General features: G+C 43.4%; 1 protein-coding gene across 2 annotated transcripts in view; it reads left to right on the forward strand.

Moving 5' to 3' along the window:
• The window catches only part of GRIA1 (glutamate ionotropic receptor AMPA type subunit 1), a 306,263-nt gene that overhangs the window by 154,181 nt on the left and 132,018 nt on the right, over window positions 1–20,064 (forward strand). For both annotated transcript variants that reach the window (XM_004737770.3, XM_004737769.3), the window contains exons 4-5: window positions 2,489–2,673; window positions 7,705–7,758. In XM_004737770.3, coding sequence (XP_004737827.1) covers window positions 2,489–2,673; window positions 7,705–7,758 — 239 coding nt within the window. The remainder of the gene's footprint in view (window positions 1–2,488; window positions 2,674–7,704; window positions 7,759–20,064) is intronic.

Consider the following 20,064-nt stretch of genomic DNA (forward strand, 5'->3'; position numbering starts at 1 on the left):
AGAATCCAGAAAAAAAAAAATGTAACTTTGATTATGGAGAATCACCTCTGGGGTTGGCAGAAACACCCATGCTCTTAAAGGACTCTGTCTCAGAAATCTGAGCTCAGAGCTCTGCCGTTTGCTAGCTACGTGACCTTGGGCCAATGACTAAATCTCTCAGAGCCTCAATTTTCGTATCTGTGGTGCAGTGGGGATAATAATGTTATGTACTTCATAGCATTAAGTAAATTGAAAACAAGAAAGCTAGTGGAATAGTGCCAGACACATAGTAAACTTTGAGTCAATGTGAGGCGTACGCCACACCAAATAGCTTGCACTGGCAAAGAAACAAAGGTAAGAAGGCACACTTCTTCAAAGAAGACACGTAATGGCCAACAGACACATGATAAAAATGCTCCACATTACTTGGCATCAGGGAAATACAAATCAATACCACAATGAAATACCACCTCACACCAGTCAGAATGGCTAAAATTAACAAGACAGGGAACAGCAAGTGTTGGTAAAGAAGTGGAGAAAGGGGAACCCTCTTACACTGTTCGTGGGAATGTAAGCTGGTACAGCCACTCTGGAAAACAGTATGAAGGTTCCTTAAGGAATTAAAAATAGAACTAATAGAACTATCCTACAACCCAACAATTGCACTACTGGGTCTTTACCTGCACCCCAATGTTCATAGCAGCAGTGTCCAGAACAGCCAAACTGTGGAAGGAGCCAAGATGCCCTTCAACAGAGGAATGATGGATAAAGAAGATGGGGTTCCACATATACAACAGAATATGACTCGGCCATCAGAAAGGATGAATACCTACCATTAACATCAACATAGATGGAACTGGAGGGTATTATACTAAGTGAAATAAGTCAGTCAGAGAAAAGCAATTATCATACGGTTTCACTCATATGTGGAATAAAAGTAATAGCACAGAGGATCTTAGGGGAAGGGAGGGAAAACTGAAGGGGAAGAAATCAGAGTGGGAGACAAACTATGAGAGACTCTTGACTCCAGGAAATAGACTGCGGGTTGCAGAAAAGGAGGTGGGTAAGGGGGTGGTGTAAACAGGTGATTGGCATTAAGGATGGTATGTGATGTGATGAGAAGTGGTGTTATGCCTGACTAATTAATCATTACACACATCAAAAACTAATGATGTACTATATATTGTCTAACTGAATCTAAATAATTTTTTAAAAAAGAAAAAAAAGGCATAACAGCATCCATCTAGAGGAGATTCTTGAGGACAGGCATCATACTGTTCATTGTGGGAGGGATGAGCAGGGTTACAAGGAGACAAATGATATATGTACAAAAGACTGATTAATAATGCACGAGTGAAGCCACCACCTGAAGTAGGCAGAAAAATGACCTCCATCTTCCCCCCACAGATGTCTCTGCTCTGAGAATTTGGGGACCTGTAAATGTGTTATATTCCATGGCAAGAGGGATTAAAGTTACAGATAGAATATACATTGCTAATCCACTGACCTTGGAGAGATTAACTTGGATTACTTATTTGGACCTAATGTAATCACAAGCATTCTTAAATGTGGAAGGTGGAGGCAGAAGAGTCAGTGTCAGAAGGAGATATGTGAAAGACTTAACCGGTTACTGCTGGTTTTGAAGGCGGAAGGGGCCATAAACCAAGAAATGCGAGCAGTCTCTAGAAGGTAAAAAGGCAAGAAAATCTCCCCTAGAACCTCCCGGGAGCAACACAGCCCCACCGACACACTGATTTTAGTTCAAGGAGATTCATTTCGAACTGACCTGTGGCAGTATAAGATGATACATGTGTTGTTTTAGACCAGTGAGTTTGCGGTGATTTGTTACTGCAGCAGGAGGAAGGAAACCGAGACACCATTTATGTCTCAAAGATGAAACAAAGCTGCATTGAGTAATGGGGTCCTCTATCATTTAACTATGAATCAGAAGAGAATCATTTAATTCAATCCACAGTGATTGAATACCTCCTATGTACAAGGCAAAGTATCCGGTCCTGAACATTCATGAATTTGACAGTTACTAGGTGTCTACTTAGGTGTCAGTTTGGCACATTTAATAAGTAGCTACCAAATGCCCCATAATATTTATAAAACCCTTGCCATGTATCAGACATTCTTATTTAATCCTCACGACACGACAACGTAGGCATTAATAACACCACCATTTTACCATTAAAGAAACTGAAGTTTGAAGAAGTTAAGTAGTCTGTACAAGGTCATTTAACCAATATATTGTAGCATCAGGATTTGAGCCTTTGATTATATTTTTAATCACTAACACTACTGTCTGCAAAGTTCTAGAAACAGAAGGACAGAAGAGACTCACTGCCTGCCTTCAGTGAGTGAGCTCTGACTTACACGGTGGGAAAAAGCTGAGCTGAGGTTGGTGGAGGAGCCAGTGTGGTGTGATCAGGGAAGTGGGTGCCGAGTGGAGGCGGGTGGTACCTGTGGATCCTGACGGCCACTTCTTCAACTTACCGATTTCCAGGTCTGTCCGTCCTGCAGAAAGTCCTGGACACAGCTGCCGAGAAGAACTGGCAGGTGACAGCGGTCAACATTTTGACCACCACAGAGGAGGGATACCGGATGCTCTTTCAGGACCTGGAAAAGAAAAAGGAGAGGCTTGTGGTGGTGGACTGTGAATCAGAACGCCTCAACGCCATCTTGGGCCAGGTAGTGCGTGCAGCAAAGGCTCAGACTGGGTGAGGGGAGTGGTTCAAGAGCAAGCTGGACAACCTTTTGCCCACACAGAGAGCACTTGATGATATCGGAAGGTGACTTCTTCCCCACCTTCTGTAATTTATACATTTTAGTTCTGAATTTTTATAAAATAGCACAAACAATGGGAGACTGGACCTAGAGCTTCCCATGGTTCTCAGATCAGCTGACCAAAAACTAACCTCCAGGGTTTCCCTCTATGGTGAAAAAGCAGATTGCACTGCATTTTAGAGTCTGTGAAGCACTGTCACATGGGGAACACAGACTGCTAGAGTCAGATTCCTAGGTTCAGCTCTGGGTTCTGTCACTCATGGTCTGGCAGTCGCCATCTCATCCATCCGGCCCACTGCCCTGGTTTGAGTGCAGGGATGCAGCAGGCACCACTCATGTGTCTGAGAAATCCACCGATTGTACATTCTGTGAAAGGGCACTGTGACCCCAATAGTTTTAGCCAGGACTCTAAGCCATGGTTCTTCCCGTTCTCAGAATGAGAGTATGTACCCACTACACAAGCAGCAGGCCTTTCTTTATCTCTTGTCTTTTTGACAAGCTTACACTTGTGTATCCAGGTGAACTAGCAAGAAAGTAGATTTGGCGATCATTCTCTAACAGGGCTGTATAATTACAGATGGTAGTTTTAGGTACTTGACAACGTGACAAAGCTTGTTGATGGCCTTTCAAGACCCTGGGATCCCCATCAGGAATCTCGCCATTAACAGAATCTCGCCAGCAACAGAACAGGGGAGATTCTGAAAATCGAGAATTGTTTAAGGCATTACGTATGTTTTCTACTCCACTAAGTATGGATCTAGTCTCCCCTCTTGGAAAGAGAATCCAGGGGTGCCTGGGTAGCTCAGTGGGTTAAGCCTCTGCCTTTGGCTCAGGTCATGATCTCAGGGTCCTGGGATCCAGCCCCGCATCGGGCTCTCCACTCAGCAGGGAGCCTCCTTCCCCCTTTCTCTCTGCCTGCTTCTCTGCCTACTTGTGATCTCTCTCTCTCTGTGTCTAATAAATAAATAAAGTCTTAAAAAAAAAGAAAGAGTGAGAAACCAGCAAAAATTGTTTCCATGAGATGGGCATTCTCTGGGCTGGACTCAAGGGATTTGAATGCAAGTTAAACAAGGCAGTATCAGGTAATGATTAAACATAGAGACCCTGCAGCCAGAGTAGCTGCAAGTTAAACCCCAGCTCTAGTCTTTACTACCTCCATAACCTTGGCCAGGTTTTTCATCTTTCTATGTCTCAGATTCCTGATCTGTGAAATGGCCATAGTAATAATACAGCTTTCTTCAGAGGGCTCCTATGAGAGTTAGAAGAATCTATTCATGTAAAGCACTTTGAACAGAACCTGCCCCATGGAAAGTGATCAACACTTTGCCCAGTTCTGCTTTTTCTAGCACCACCTAGTACTACCTTCTTGAGTCACTTCCTCTTTGGGCATGTGTCCTCATCTATAAAATAGAACTGATGGCTCCTGTTCTACGAGCTGAGAAAAAGACTGGATGAGATAGCAGTTGGAAAAAGTACTGAATGATAATTAGATATTCTTAACAGACTGATGATTTGTCATTTGTTGTTTTGTAATAAAGACGGTGGCCAGTGCTACCATTTTCTGAGCACCTGCCATGTACCAGACACCATGCCGAGTCCTTCCCATGCATCACGCTACCTCATCTTCACGTCTACTCTAAAAAACCACTTCTATCACTTCCCCTAATTTATAAATGAAGAATTAAGGGACTATACTTGCCTGGGAATTCACAGCTAGCATGTAAGAAAAGCAGGAAGTCAAAGTCATCTTACTCTGGCTGCGGAGCCCAACCTTCCCCAAAATGTAACTTTTCAGTCTCTCCTGTCTCTAGCCACCTTCTCTGCCAAAAGACAAACTTATGTTTTGTAAGTAAGTGACTTGTTTGTATGGGCATTTTAGATGGTAGTGTATTAACTCTTTTAATTGCTGGATTCTTCTGTTCTGAAAAGCAAGGCCAAAGAGCTGAATGGATCTTACAGATCACTTGATTTACCACCTGCATTCACAATTTACAGGTGGGATAACTGATGGTCCCATTGGCTGATTTGCCTTCAATTCAGACAACTAGTTGGTAACAGTGATGGGTCTCGAATTTACATCTAGTGGTTTAGAGTCTGACATCTTGACATCATTTTAAACAACTGAACACTTGAATTGGGATCTTTTCAGTCTAATACAAACGTCCTGCCTGACCTAAGGAGGAAGACAGTGATTCTCAATTCCAGGTATGGAATTGCCTATCTCTGTCTCCAGTCCCCCAGTCAGAACACTGGCATTATGAGGACAAGGATTTTTGGTTTATGTTCTTCTTTGTGGTATCCACAGTGTGTTGAACAGTGCTGGGTACCTTGTAGGTATTCAATAAATATTTCAATAAATATTTTCTGAGTGCCTGGAAAGAATAGAGAATCAATGAAGGCTCTAGGAAAGATACCAAATATGAGATAGGTCTGAATATGTACAGGTAGTCATTGGATGGATAAGAGCCATTAAGCTGGAAAGAAGGGCATGTAGGGCAGCCCAGAGGGCATGTGAGGGCTGGGGTTCATAGACTGACCTAGCAAGGCAGGTGTTAGATGCTACGTGTCCATGGGGAGACAGTGAGTCACATGATTGAGGCTATTCTTGGAAACTGCTCTAAAGAGTTTGGGGTTTATTCCATAGACAGTGGAGTCAGTAAAGGTTTGTGAGCAAGGAATAGGGTTATTAGAATATAATGCTTTGTCAATATATTAGACAGAAAATTATATAGTACAGTCATTAAGTTCAGAATGAGTTAGAGATGAGAGAGACCAGGATTAGGCTATCACCCTGCTTTAATGCCTTCACAGTGATTCCCACTTGCTGAAATATGGCTCATTTATCTGTTTATATATTTGCCATCTGTCTCCCTACTAAAACATCAGTTCAGTTTAGGGAGGGCACAAGGACCCTGCCTCACAGGGCCACAGGCTGTCCCCAGCACACAGCACAGTGCTCAGCATATCATCCTTGTTCAGTAAGTATCTGCTGGCTGCATTAATGAATCAGAGAAGGTTTTACAGAGTAGCTGGGATTTGAGCTCAGCCATAAAGGTTATGAATAATCAGAGAGAATGGGAAAGGACATTCCAGACGCAAAGATTATGAATTAAGGCAGTCCAGTGGAAATGAGCTTTGAAGTAATAGGGTGAGCAAAGCTACAGGGCTCCAGGTGAACTTGTACAGTGCCTTTATAACACCCTTTCAGTTTGTAACCCAGGGCCACCTCTCCATCTAGTGTGGGTCTCACTGCAGTAAAGTGGACCCCAGGGAGGCAAGGACCATTTATGCCTCCGTTCCCACTCTCTCCGGAGCTTAGTGCTTGGTACAGAATAAGCACTTAATTGATGTTTGTGAAAGGAGGGAAGAGAGGGCCATGGGTTGGTGAAAAGAATGGGTGGAAAGGTTGGCATTATGTTGAACCATATGCAGCTGCTAATTTTTATCAACCCAAAGTCACCAATCGTCATCTGTTTCTTACGTTTCAATCTGTAATTTTATCTTGCAGAGACTATTCTTATCCATTGCCTAAATGTGGCAGGTTTTGAAAGATCTCTTATTTGCTGCTATTTTGTGTTTATTAGAAGCTGGATAGGTTTTTGGTAAAGGTGTCTTATTATTGAAAGGGCAGCAAACCATTTGACAAGAAGATGGAAAAGTAATGAAGAATTATTAATAAAACTATCATCCCAATAGTATTTGAGCTCCGTGGCCTGGAATTTCACAATCTAACCACTGCTTCAGAACATGCATTGTGTGTGCTTGCATTTAATTATTCCCTACATTAAAAAAATATGTGAGCTGTATGCACATACATCCAATTAAGTAGATGTCTAAATGTGGGTTTTAATAACCTTGAAAATTTATTCAGTTAGACAAGAAGCCCAAGTGCTTCTCATATGTTTTATGCCTTCTTGTAAGAGTGCAGGAGAGGCAGTGAGCAGAATGTACTAACCCCAATTTCATGATTAAAAAATGAAGAAATAGATCAAGTTAACTTGCAGGCTGAGATAGGGCTATGCTCTTAGCTGTTCCTTGGGTGGCGTGTCTGGCTGCCTGAGCAAACCCCTGGATAATTCATCCCACAAATATTTTTCCTGCCCACATTGATTACAAAAGTCTGCACAATGAGGATGGAGTAGTTTTGGGGGACCCTGGCTCTTACTGATTAATCATAATTGGCTTACATACAAAGACTCACAACAGTCAGGTTCCTGTCTTGGCACTGCTGCAAGATCTGGGCAAATCATTTCCCCTCTCTAGGCCTTAACTTCCCATCTGTACAGTGGAAGACTGGACCATCTGATCCTGACATGCCCTTCCAACTTCCAGGTTGAGTGGTCAGTTAATTCCTGGGTATCCAACTAGTTTAGGGAAGAGGTCACAATATTCAGGGAAAGAAGGAACTGGATCTGAATATGGTTTATTCAAGGAGTTGAAGGTCAAGAACCTACCCATCTGACCATCTACTCACATCCATCCATCCATCCATCCATCCAAGCAGCAGGTAATGTCATGACAGTGGCAGTGAATTCAACACAGCTTCAGATTCACACAAGGAAAGAATCTCCATCCTGGGAAAGGCTTTATGGATGAAGAAGTGAAATAAGCATTTCATCTGAATTGGGCGGGGGGCAGAGGGGGTTATGGTAACACTCCTCTACATGTAGTATCAGACAAAACTAATTTCAAATCCTGCATCTGCCACTTAATAGCTGGGTAACCTTAGGGAGCTTATTTAATCTCTCCATGCCATTTAATCTCTCCTCATCATCATAAAATGAGGGTATCCATAATGCCACCAATACTGTACTTGGAATACTTAGGATAGAACAGGATACACTGTAAGCACTCGCTGTTGGTTGCTACTATCATTGCCATTGTAGCTTTAATTGCAAATCTGATTGATGAATCCCTTCCCATTGTGTTTTGTAGATCATAAAGCTGGAGAAGAACGGCATCGGCTACCACTACATCCTTGCAAATCTGGTGAGTACCATGCATGGCTGTTCAGCCTATGCACCGCTGCACATACAGGCCCTACCTTGCTTTTGCGGCCCCCAGCTAATGGGAACTGCCTGGGTGGGAGGGGCAACTCAGAGCTGCAATACTAAGCTTGCCTGCTCCCCTCCACATCCCCATTTGTCAGACCATGGCAACTGTGGTAACCCTCTCATCTTCCTTAGAAGAGGGGGTCATCACAAGGGTAGGTTGAATCAGCTCTGCCCCTTGATAGTAAGGACAAAACTGCCCATCTTTGAAGAGATACAAGGTGTTTCCACCCCTCTATTTTGACACCAGTCGCTGTTTTACTGTTTCTAAGTACAAACACTGGAATCACAATGATACTGGTATTGACAGCTCTTTAACCAGAAAGCAATTATACAACATGAACAATATTATGTTGATTTAGTTTTTACTCACTTTCTATGTGGTATAAATTAACCCTATCTTCTTAAAAAATTTTGTTTTCATTTTAATGTATTCTAGCTCTTTTTATTGGACACAATCATTTTCAATGTTGTGAAGATTTGAGTCATCAAATAATTTTTATTCATATTAAATTTCACCTAATAACATGTGCCATTAGGAGTCTTCTTTTGTGGCCATAATTCCTGGCAATTCTATTTTTCCTGGGTCATGTTTTGACCATCTACCTTTTTTATCATGAAGTTTGATTCTTCCAGAATTTTATCCAAAGCTAAATGTAATTTTATCTTGCCGTTAGTCCCACTGTTTACATTTTTTAAAGTTCCTCATGGTGATGTAATTCACATACCATACTGTTCATCCACATAAAGTGTCCAATCCATTGCTTTTTAATATAGTCACAGAATTATGAAACCGTCCCCACAATCTAACTTTAGAATTTTTTTGTCATCCCAAAAAAGAAACCCCATACCCAGCAGCACTCATTCCCCATTGCTCTCTAAACTCCTGTCCCCAGCCCTAGGCAACTAGCGATCTACTTTGTGAGTATTTGCCTATTCTGGACACTGCGTGTAGGCAGAATCATGCAATCTGTACGCCTTTGTGACTGGCTTCTTTCACTTAGCATCATGTTTTCAGAGTTCCTCCATACTGTAGCATGCATGGTACTTTACTCCTTTTTCATTGCCAAATAATATTCTCTTCTATGGCTATACTGCATTTTGTTTATCCATTCATTGGTTGATGAACATTTGGGTGCTTTTCGCTTTTTACCTATTATAAATAAGCTGCTCTGAACATTTAGGTACATACCTTTCTCTTGAGTACAAACCTAGGAATGGAATTGCTGGGTTATAGGCTCACTCTGTGTTTAACATCTTGAAGAAATGCAAAATTACTTTCCAAAGTGGTTATATCTCCCAACAAATCAGTAAGTTTTTATATTGATTAAAATATTTTAATCAATAACACATTCTGCCAGTGTGACAGTTTGGGCAGTTAGCGGTTTTCCCCATCTGGTAGCTTTTTCTACAAAGTGTGCTTGTTATCCTGGCTTGTCTTTATAATTTTGTTTGCAGGAAAATGTAATTTTTAAATTTTTATTTATAACAAAGTGTATCATGTTAGTTTTAGGCATGTTATTTGGTGCTGATTATTTTTATGAGTAACATTAATAATTAATGGAATTAAAAATTGCTATTTTCTACTTATTTTTGGAACAAAGGTCATTAGTAAAACAATAGTCTACTAGGTCTGGCTGTATGTAAAGGTCAAAATGTAAGATCGAAACAAGGGACCAAACATCCTGTCTAATCCTTAATTCCTATTGCTCTTTCTGACCCCATCTCCATTCTTTTTTTTTTTTAAAGATTTTATTTATTTATTTTACAGACAGATCACAAGTAGGCAGAGAGGCAGGCAGAGAGAGAGAGAGGAGGAAGCAGGCTCCCTGCCGAGCAGAGAGCCCGACGCGGGGCTCGATCCCAGGACCCTGGGATCATGACCTGAGCCGAAGGCAGAGGCTTTAACCCACTGAGCCACCCAGGTGCCCCCCCCCCCATCTCCATTCTTAAACAAGTCCCTACCTAAACATTTTCCTTCAAAACTTCATTGCCTTGACTGTCCCAATATTTCAGGCTCAGGACCAGAAATGAGAAGGGCTCATTGAAATAGGTTAATTTAGACCCAGATGTTAATAGCTAAATCTGTTACATTTCTCAAAGGTATTTGCCTTTTAAATGGTGGGTAGCTCTCCAGAGACTTTTAGGGAAAAAGAGCCTCACCCTAAAAAAAAAAAAAAAAAAATTTGCACAGACAGATTTTTGACTTTGTAATAAAGCAGGTTCAACATCTCTCAAGTCCCAGCTCCCTAGTGCTGGAAGGGACTTCAGAAATCAATATCATCTAAGTCTCCTTTGCTTGTAGAAAAATAAAACCAGCAAGGTGATGTGGCCTGGGCATGCAGCAAGTCAGGGATGGAGCTAGGCCTAGCACCAAGGTGAGCAGGCAGCATCCAACGCCATATGCAGGGCTCCAGCACGCCTCTCCGTACAGACTGTGTGAGCACCCTGCTGCTGGAGAATACACAGAACAACAGTGAGGGCATGCATAATCACCTCTCTAGGGTAAGATAGAAATTATATATCAGTGGCCTTGGAGCCACCAAAAGACCCCAGATAATTAAATTGCCAGCCTCCATCTGTTGCCAAGTGACCCTTTGGTCACTGCATCACCGAGTCAGCCCCTTGGGCTTCTGTATCCTTCTGATCTGCATTCTTCTTCTTCTGACCTAATGAGCTCTCAAATCCTTACAACTGCCAGCTAATAGGATGCAAATTGCATATACCATCCAAATACAAAAGACTTGCATGTTCCAATAGATTAGTTGATAATTAGGCTTCAAATTACTAATTAATTCAGTTCGAAACATAGGCGAGTATGTGGTGTGTGTTTTTCTTCCCCCTTCAGAGAAATAACGCAATTTATAAGATGATAATTTTTAGAAATTCTGCCACATAATTAGCCTGCTGCTGCATGGAACTGACCCCCTCCTTCAGAGTGTTTGTGATTAGGGTATAATTACAGAGTTAGAAACCAAGGAAGCTTTTGAAAGGTTTAACAAAAGGAGGGAGCTACACTTTTATTTCACAGTTCTCTCTGCACAAGAGAAATGGAGTGCACGAGCTCCAAAGTAGCCAACAGCATTTTTCTAAACGCTCACTTTGGAGAATTCAGATAGCCAGCTTCGGGGGACTGCTGAAAGAGAGGAGGGAAGGAGACTGTGGGTCCGAGAGGAGAGCTTTAGGGACAGGGAGTAAAAACAACCATGAACCTTCCCTGCCCCCCACCCACTCTTTTTGTCCAGACACCACCTTAGCTAGCTCTGTGATCCTGGGCAACTCCCCAGGCCTCAGTTTCCTTATCTGTCAACTGGGAATGACAGTGATCTGCATGATTATACTGTCATGGGGAAAATCAAAGATGTTGCTGGATGTCACCCTGTTTTGAAGGTTAAACACTGGTCTGCATAGGTGGGGGAATTCTTACCACATAGACTGAATCTACTCATCTGTACATCACGTATTCTGGGGGTACATGTATATACACACACACGTACATATATATGCTTGTTCATTTATCCCTATCTTATATACAATAGGATAGATGTATATTTATATTTCTAGAGTACTGGTAAGTCCATACAATGTACTTGAACCTTGCAGAAATTGGAGAACTCTACCATTCTTTCTTTTTTTATTTTTAAAGAGAGAGAGAGAGCATGAGTGGTGGTGGGAGATGGGGGGAAGACAGTCAGAAGGAGAGAGAGAATCCCAAGCGGGTTCCATGCCCAGCACAGAGCCCAGTGCAGGGCTCGATCTCACAACCCCAAGACCATGACCCCAGCAAAAATCAAGAGCCGGATGCTCCACTAACTGAGCCACCCAGGCACCCCATACCATTATTTCTTTCTTTTTTTTTTTTTTTAAGATTTTGTTTATTTATTTGAGAGAGAGAGAGAGAGACATCACAAGTAGGCAGAGAGTCAGGCAGAGAGAGAGGGAAGCGGGCTCCCTGCCGAGCAGAGAGCCCCATGCAGGGCTCCATCCTAGGACTCTGAGATCATGACCTGAGCCGAAGGCAGAGGCTTAACCCACTGAGCCAGCCAGGCGCCCCCAAATACCATTATTTCTTAAAGAAGCACCTAGGCCCTGGAACCCACCAGAGGGCCAGGCTATCCAATCTAGCTAGCCATCCTCCTCCAAACCCCAAATCCGTGTTCATTCCTGACTCTGACATTGTGATCAAAGCAGACATCTACCAGTCAGGGCCCTCCAGAATTATAGCTCTTATCTTTGTGATACATCAATAGCATATCTTAGACCAAACTAGTGTTTCTCAAAACAGAGTGTTTCTCAAAACAAATGTTTCTCAAAACATTGTCTCCCCCCCACCCCCGGACAATGCATCTGCAGTCAGTTTGGGAAACATTGAGCTAATCATGTCACTGGAATTATAAAAATGAGTAATCACATCCCGAAACAAATGACCAGATTATTAATACTGATGATTAGAGTTTTACTGAAACAAAAAAGCACATTTTAAAATGCTTGTAGAGAATTAGCAGACCTCTGAGAACTTACAAAGGGTCCAGCAGACCCCAGTTTGAGAAACACTGAAGGTGTTGATTCTTTTTCAGTATGGACCATTTGGTACCTCCTTGGGGATTAATAACAGTAAAAGTAACAGCAATCTCCCATTTTCACAACTGTTATAGTTTATGTGCATTTTCTCAAGAATCACAGCACTGGCTTTTGAGAATCACAATACTCCAGTGAAGTCAGCAAGGTAGAATTCATCACCCCCATTTTACAGATGTGGGAACCAAGGCTCAGAGCGATAATCTGAGCTGCAGAGGAGGAAGGCAAGCACCTCGTCAATATAGTTGGGCTTTCAGGAATCTGACAAAAACCTAGTAGTGTGGGCATAAAAATAGGGCTATCAGCCTAACCTGATGCCAAACCTCTGGGAGCCACTGACCAAGAATTCCTTAAAGCCCTCATGGATAACGTGTCAATAATTACAATGGCAGTAACAACTACAATTCACTTAATCATTGCTACATTCCAGGAATACTTAAAATACTTAAATGCCTATCTATTAAACCCTACCACAGCCCTTGATAATATTATCCCCACTTTTCAGATGAAGAAACAGGTTCAAAAAGATTAGTGAATTTTCCAAAGTTGCCACGTTGATAGAGTGACGGAGCTGGGCTTCCCCTCTAGGACCATGGGACTCCAAAGGCCTCATGCCTAGGATGTGCCTTGTGACCGCTGAGTGTGGGGAAGTGGAGGAAGGAGTGAGGGTTTGGGGGACTGAGAGGGGTGGTTCTTGGCAGGAAGGCTTGAGTTTAAATCTAATATCTTTTTTTTTTTTTAAAGATTTTATTTATTTGACAGAGAGAGAAATCACAAGTAGGCAGAGAGGCAGGCAGAGAGAGAGGAGGAAGCAGGCTCCCCATGGAGCAGAGAGCCCGACATGGGGCTCGATCCCAGGACCCTAGGCTCACGACCCGAGCTGAAGGCAGAGGCTTTAACCCACTGAGCCACCCAGGCACCCCAGGAAGGCTTGAGTTTAAACCTCGCCTGCAGTAAGCCTGGAACTTAAACTTAGGCTCTCAACTCCTATTGGATACCTTTTTAGTTATACACTGATGGAATTCCATTATAATTTCAAGGGATAAGGAAGCTGAGGGAGAGACATTGAGATCAGGTCACTCCAGGTCTCACTAGGGTATTTGGGGATCAGAACAGTTAGCCATTTCCACCATGCGGCTGTATAATAACTCCCGTAAAGAGTTAAGAGTTGGAAGGTTTGGCCCAGAGAGTAGTAAACACAATCCCCCAGCTCTGTGCTGCTGCCCTCTGCCCTGTCAGTCCTGAGAAGAAGTTGTTCTTCAGTCTCCTTCTCTCCTCTGCTGAGAAATGTCTCCACAGTGGTCACCCTTGCCCACTGTCTCCGGGCCACACCTGGCATGCCTGATTTCCATAGCCTTTGGTTAGGCAGGTGGTACTGCGGTTGGAAAGGGTAGTTGAAGGTCAAACAGACCTGGGTTTATATTCTGGCTTTATATCTATTAGCTGTGTGACATTAGTCAAGTTACCTACTCACTCTGAACTTTTATTGCCTCATCTGTAAAAGAGGGAATAATGTGATATTATCTACCTCCTTATTGGTATTAAGCAAGACAGTATGTTATAAAGGGTGTATAATAAATATTTGGCCCAAATAAGCACTCAATAAATATTAGTAATTGCCACCATAATAATCATCATACCATCATCATCATTATCATTAGTGGAAAAAGAAAAGACATTTAACATCTGGGGACACGCTACTATCTTTGAGACCCTCTCCCAAACTAAATCCCATCCACAACTGCCTCACCGTTATATAATGTCTTCCTCCCTGTTTGTCTTTAAGCTCCTAGAGGAAGAAACCGGTCTGTCTTATTCACTGATGAATTCCTAGGGCGTGGTAGAGGGAATTACATGTACCAGGTGGTCTTTAAAAAAAATCACTAGGGACGCCTGGGTGGCTCAGTTGGTTAAGCGGCTGCCTTCGGCTCAGGTCATGATCCCAGCATCCTGGGATCGAGTCCCACATTGGGCTCCTTGCTCCGCAGGGAGCCTGCTTCTCCCTCTGACTCTTCCTTCCACTCTGCCTGTGCTCGCTCTCATTCACTCTCTCTCTGACAAATAAATAAATAAAATCTTTAAAAAAAAAAAAATCACTAAATGTGGGGCGCCTGGGTGGCTCAGTTGGTTAAAACTTCTGCCTTTGAAATAAGTCAATCAGAGAAAGACAACTATCATATGATCTCCCTGATATGAGGAAGTGGAGATGCAATGTGGGGGGGTTGGGGGGTAGGAAAAGAAAAAATGAAAGAAGATGGGATTGGGAGGGAGACAAACCATAAAAGACTCAATCTCAAAAAACAGACTGAGGGTTGCTGGGGGGAGGGGGGATGGGAGAGGGTGGTGGGGATATGGACATTGGGGAGGGAATGTGCTATGATGAGTGCTGTGAAATGTGCAAACCTGGCAATTCACAGATCTGTACCCCTGGGGATAAAAATACATTATATGTTCATGAAAAAAATAATTAATTAATTAATTAATTTTTTAAAAAAGCTTCTGCCTTCGGCTCAGGTCATGATCTCAGGGTCTTGGGATCAAGCCCCGAGTTGGGCTGTGTGCTCAGCAGGGAGCCTGCTTCCTCCTCTCTCTCTGCCTGCTTCTCTGCCTACTTGTGATCTCTTTCTGTCAAATAAATGAAATCTTTAAAAAATAAAATAAAAAATCACTAAATGGATGAATGAGGGAAATAACCCCTCAGGAAGTAAATAATATGTGTACCCACACATCACATGCACTTACAGGCAAAATCCTTAACTGCAAAATGCTGAGAGCAGCAGAGTTAGTAAGAATGTGAACGGAGTTATGAATATGCACATGAGTAGAGAAAGATGGGCCTAAGGGGGCTTTTAATCCACTTCCAATAAAGAACAAGAATCTCTTCTGCACCTCCCAGCGGAAGCCCATCCATTTGGTTCCTGATTGAATTATACCCAGTGATGGGGAACTCACTGCCTTGAGCGGCCCTTTCTCTTCTCAAAGGAGTCTGAAGTTTCTAGTCTTGCTCGAGGAGGGCCCAGGCTGCCCCATGCTACCATCTCTGCATTTGTGGTACCACCTGCTCTCTCAGAAGCTTGCGGAACATGCCTGCTGCCCTTCCACAAAGCAACCTTCATGTGCTTGTAAATACCTATGCTGCTTGTCTCCTCCGTGCTGCTACTCCAGTGGACGCCCCTCTGTGCCCTCAGTACCTTCTCACAGCGTGTGCCTCTAGGGCGGACCGAGCATGTCCTCCAGCCTAGAGCAGCTTCTCACATGAGAAGAATCACACAGCTTGACTTCTGTCCTGGGAGCAACGAGGCCTTGTCTTCCAGCTGGACTGGAACACGGAACTAAAGTTCTAAAGAATGAGAGAGCCTGTGTGGCTCAGTTGGTTAAGTGTCCGACTCAGCTCAGCTCAGGTCTCGATCTTGGTGTCGTGAGGTCAAGCCCCACGCTGGGCTCCACACTGGGCTTAGAACCCATTTAAAAAAAAAAAAATGCTGGAGAAAAAAATCACACAGTGTGGGATAGGAATGCAAGCCTCCCTAAACGGCAACTGAGCTGACGGAGTAAGGCAGTCAGCGGCTAGAGAGGCCTCTGGAGGCTGCAGGGTGTCTGGGAAGGAGACAGTGGATCCACATGCCAGTGGTCCTGTGGAGAGCATGCCTTTGCCCTGGTTTGAAAAGGCCAAGAGAGCTAGTGCTGAAGAGTCCCTAGGAGCTCCTCTCACCCAGTGCCTCATTTTATAAATGGGCGCATAGGCCCAGAGAGGGGACGCGACCTGCTTGAGGTCACTGAGAAGTTAAACAGCAGAGCTGGGCCTGGGATTTGGAGCAACTGTTTGTTCTTTATGCTTCATTCCCCCCACTGCTGCCTCTCAGTTTCCACAGTGTGCGTCTGTGTGTGTGTAAGAGAAAGAATCGAGCAGAAACATGGAGACCAAGGAAGAGGCTCAGAGGTGCTCCTTCCTGCCTCCCCAATCCCATCAGAGTCTCTCTTCACTGATGTGACCCCCTGCAGCTTCCCTTTGTCCCTTCCATTCACCCTTTCCTCCCTCAGCTGCCCTCCGGTCATTCTCTTATAACTCTGAGAACACATGGGTTACTTTATGATCACCAGGGCTGACACTGCAGATGCCTCTGGAAGCAAAGAGGAAGTAGGTGGGTCGAAAGCCAAATCCCAGATCCCAGAAGATCCTCCCTTGCTCGGTGGTCCCAGCATTCCATTGGGCAAGGCCTAGTGTGTTTCTCTTCACACTCGTACCCCACGGTCTAGAATAATCTAGAGACCTCTGAGAGTTTCTGTGCCCCTCCAAGAAAGGTGAGATTATATGCCCACTTTGTGAGTTGAGAGAAAGAGGTTCAAGTTGTTGAAGGAGCTTTTCCAAGGTCAGGGAGTTAAAGCTAGAATTTGAACTCAGATCTAATTCTGAAGATTAGGTTTGTTCTCCACTGGGCCACTGGCAAAACTGACAAACTCCTTTCCTTCTGAAACTGCCTGGATTGAATTTTCAGTCACCCACTTACTAGCTGTGATTCTGAGCAAGTCACTTCGCCTCTCTGTACCTCAGTTTCCTTATCTGTAGGTGGGGACATGAATACGCACTTCACAAGGTAAAGATAAAATGAGCTATTTTATGTCAAGTTTTAGAACAATAAGTGCAGCAGAAACCTGGGGTCTCATCCCAACTCTGCCACTGACTCATTACCATTTGCAAAAAAAGACATATATATATATATTTTTTTGAGAGTCTCAATTTGTTGGAGATTCGGTACAATGTTTTTAAAAGGAATAAATTGTCGAAGACTTGTGCAGATCTGTAATTTACGGTTCTAGTTTTCCTGCCTCTCTCTGAAAGCCGAGGAATATCAACACAAAATTCCTAAGCCACACTGGCTCTTCATCATAAGGGAGACGCTGCTGCATTCATCTCGAGCACTCAGTGTTTGTAGGGTAGGCTCTTGCAAACCGTGCACACCTTGGCTGATCTGGAATAGTCCTTCCCAAGCTGAGCTAACAGATATTCCAGATGTGCAAGACAGTGTCTGCAAATGCTCTTCAGAGCATGGAACCCCTCGCTACCGCCGGCTCAGAAACAGAAAGGACAGAACCCTCAGTACCAACTGAGGCGGGAGGTCGGGGTACTGTGCAAATAGAAGTGTTCCATCTTCACTTCTTACATGTCCCTGTTTTTAAAACAGAAAAGCAGATAATATAAGGGGAGGAAGGACCATGGAGCCCCATGTGCTGCGGGGCTCTAGGTGAGTATTTGCTATGTGCCAGGCATCATTTTAAGAACCCAACATATGTTACTATAGTTAGTCCTTGCCGCAGTCAGAGGATGGAGATAAATAATCCTTATTTTGCTGTGAAGGATACTGAGGCCCAGAAAGGTTTAAAGCTTGCCTGTGGCCACACAGCTAAGAGGTAGAAGAGCTGAGATTTGAATCCAGGCTGATGTGTAACATGTGCTTCCTCTGGGTCACTGTCCTTTGTCCTCTGAATCTGAACATCAGAGCAAGCGCGTTTTCTGCTCAGAGGGTTATTCCCCATACTTTTCACCTGACCAGACATCCTCACTCAGGCTTCACTGCTTCCACTGGGGGGGCCTTCCCTGAGCTCCAATGCCAGGTGTTTTCATTAGCTGCTCTACTAGTACTTGGGTATGACTGGCCTTTCTCACTAACCCTAAGTAACTTGAAAGCAGGGAGCACACCTGTGATTCTGTTTCATCCCTTCGTGTAATATGTGCCTCGCAATATGAAGTACTCACAGATGAATGAGTACACTAGAATATTCCTTTCCCCATTCCCAGTAGATTTCAAATTTATCCTGTGTTTGGACTTTCATTCATTTTTCATCAAGCATTCAATAGATACCCACTGTATTGGGACCCTATAAAGCCTTAAGCTGGCATTTCATCAAAAAGTGGGTTTTCTGTAGCCTTTGCTTGATCATCTCTGAACAGGAAGGTTTGGATCAATGTAAAAGGAAGATGTGGGTGGTTTCAGGTCAGTCAAGAACTCCAGGCCCCATCTGTACCCCAATGTTTATAGCAGCAATGGCCATGGTCGCCAAACTGTGGAAAGAACCAAGATGCCCTTCAACGGACGAATGGATAAGGAAGATGTGGTCCATATACACTGTGGAGTATTATGCCTCTATCAGAAAGGATGAATACCCAACTTTGGTATCAACATGGATGAGACTGGAAGAGATTATGCTGAGTGAAATAAGTCAAGCAAAGAGGGTCAATTATCATATGGTTTACACTTATTTGTGGAGAATAACAAATAACATGGAGGACATAGGGAGATGGAGAGGAAATGGGAGTTGAGGGAAATTGGAGGGGGAGGTGAACCATGAGAGACTATGGACTCTGAAAAACAATCTGAGGGTTTTGAGGGGGCAGGAGGTGGGAGGTTGGGAGAGCCAGGTGGTGGGTATTGGAGAGGGCACGGATTGCATGGAGCACTGGGGGTGGTGCAAAAACAATGAATTCTGTTATGCTGAAAAGAAATTTAAAAAAAAAAAAAAAACAACAACTCCAGGCCCCACATATACAAGGCTGAATTTTGAATTGACCTTTGGCTCTTTGGCCCTGGCCAGGTGTCACCGCTGACTGCAGCCAGTTACAACACAGTTAACAGAAAGGGAAACTTTGAGGGACTAACCAATACCAGGCCAGACAATGTGCTTCTTTGCCCATGCATCAACAGCCCAGTCTGGGGCCCTCGATCTTCTGCCACCAAGTGTCAGCATTTTATCCTAAACCCCCAGACTGAGAGAAGTTGGTCTGTGAGGCCCTGACTGGCTGTGACAATGGTTTGTCAACAAAGGACACCTGTGTGGGCAGTAGGTGTGTTTGTGTGTTGGCGGATTATCCAAGCGTACAGGTACCTGCCTCCCTGGTTTCAAATGCACTTTTGCATTTGAAACTTAGTGTTAACTAAGTTGGTGTTAACTAAGTTAACACTAGTGTTTGCTTTTCAATACAGATAGTGTTTTAGCTGCTCTAAAGACAGCTACAATATTTTATTGACTTTGCAGGAATCAGATAAGCCCACATGTTGTCAGGGATTATGTACGGTGACAACACATTTAAAGTTTGATTGGTTAAAGTGACTAAAATGGGAAAATGTGAAGACCCTTATGCAGAGATACGGTGATGTGAGGACACAAGTGAGTTCTCAGCTCAGGAATATTCCCTGACTTCACATATATCTATATTCATGCACACACACCTATATCATCACAGAATTGTAGATCAAAGCTCCAAGAGCCCTTAAGAGAGAAATCAACTGGCTCAGAAGTTTCCAAACTTTTTAGTTAAAAGGTCTATTTTCAAATGGAATCTTGGGGAGAACTCCAGCATGTAAAACAGAAAACAGAGCTGCTTTGGTAGAGGGAAGGTAGGGATCTAAGACCCCATTCTTGTGCCTTCCCCCTATCCCAACATGGTAACCTCTAAAACGCTTGCGACCTGGGAACATAGTTGGAATAATCATTGGTTTAGCCAGTGCCCTTCTTTTGCAGATCAATAAACTAGTGCTGAGAAAGACTGAGACCACTGCCTAAGGGCAAATAGCTCCTATGGTTCAAAGACAGGACAGAACTATGGCCGTCCCTAAAACTGTTTTTTTGACAATTCTTATTTATGAACTCATTCAGAATATACTAGATG

This window comes from Mustela putorius, unplaced genomic scaffold, assembly GCF_011764305.1.
Source record: "Mustela putorius furo isolate JIRA1106 unplaced genomic scaffold, ASM1176430v1.1 tig00000407_pilon_pilon_pilon, whole genome shotgun sequence".
Lineage (NCBI taxonomy): Eukaryota > Metazoa > Chordata > Mammalia > Carnivora > Mustelidae > Mustela > Mustela putorius.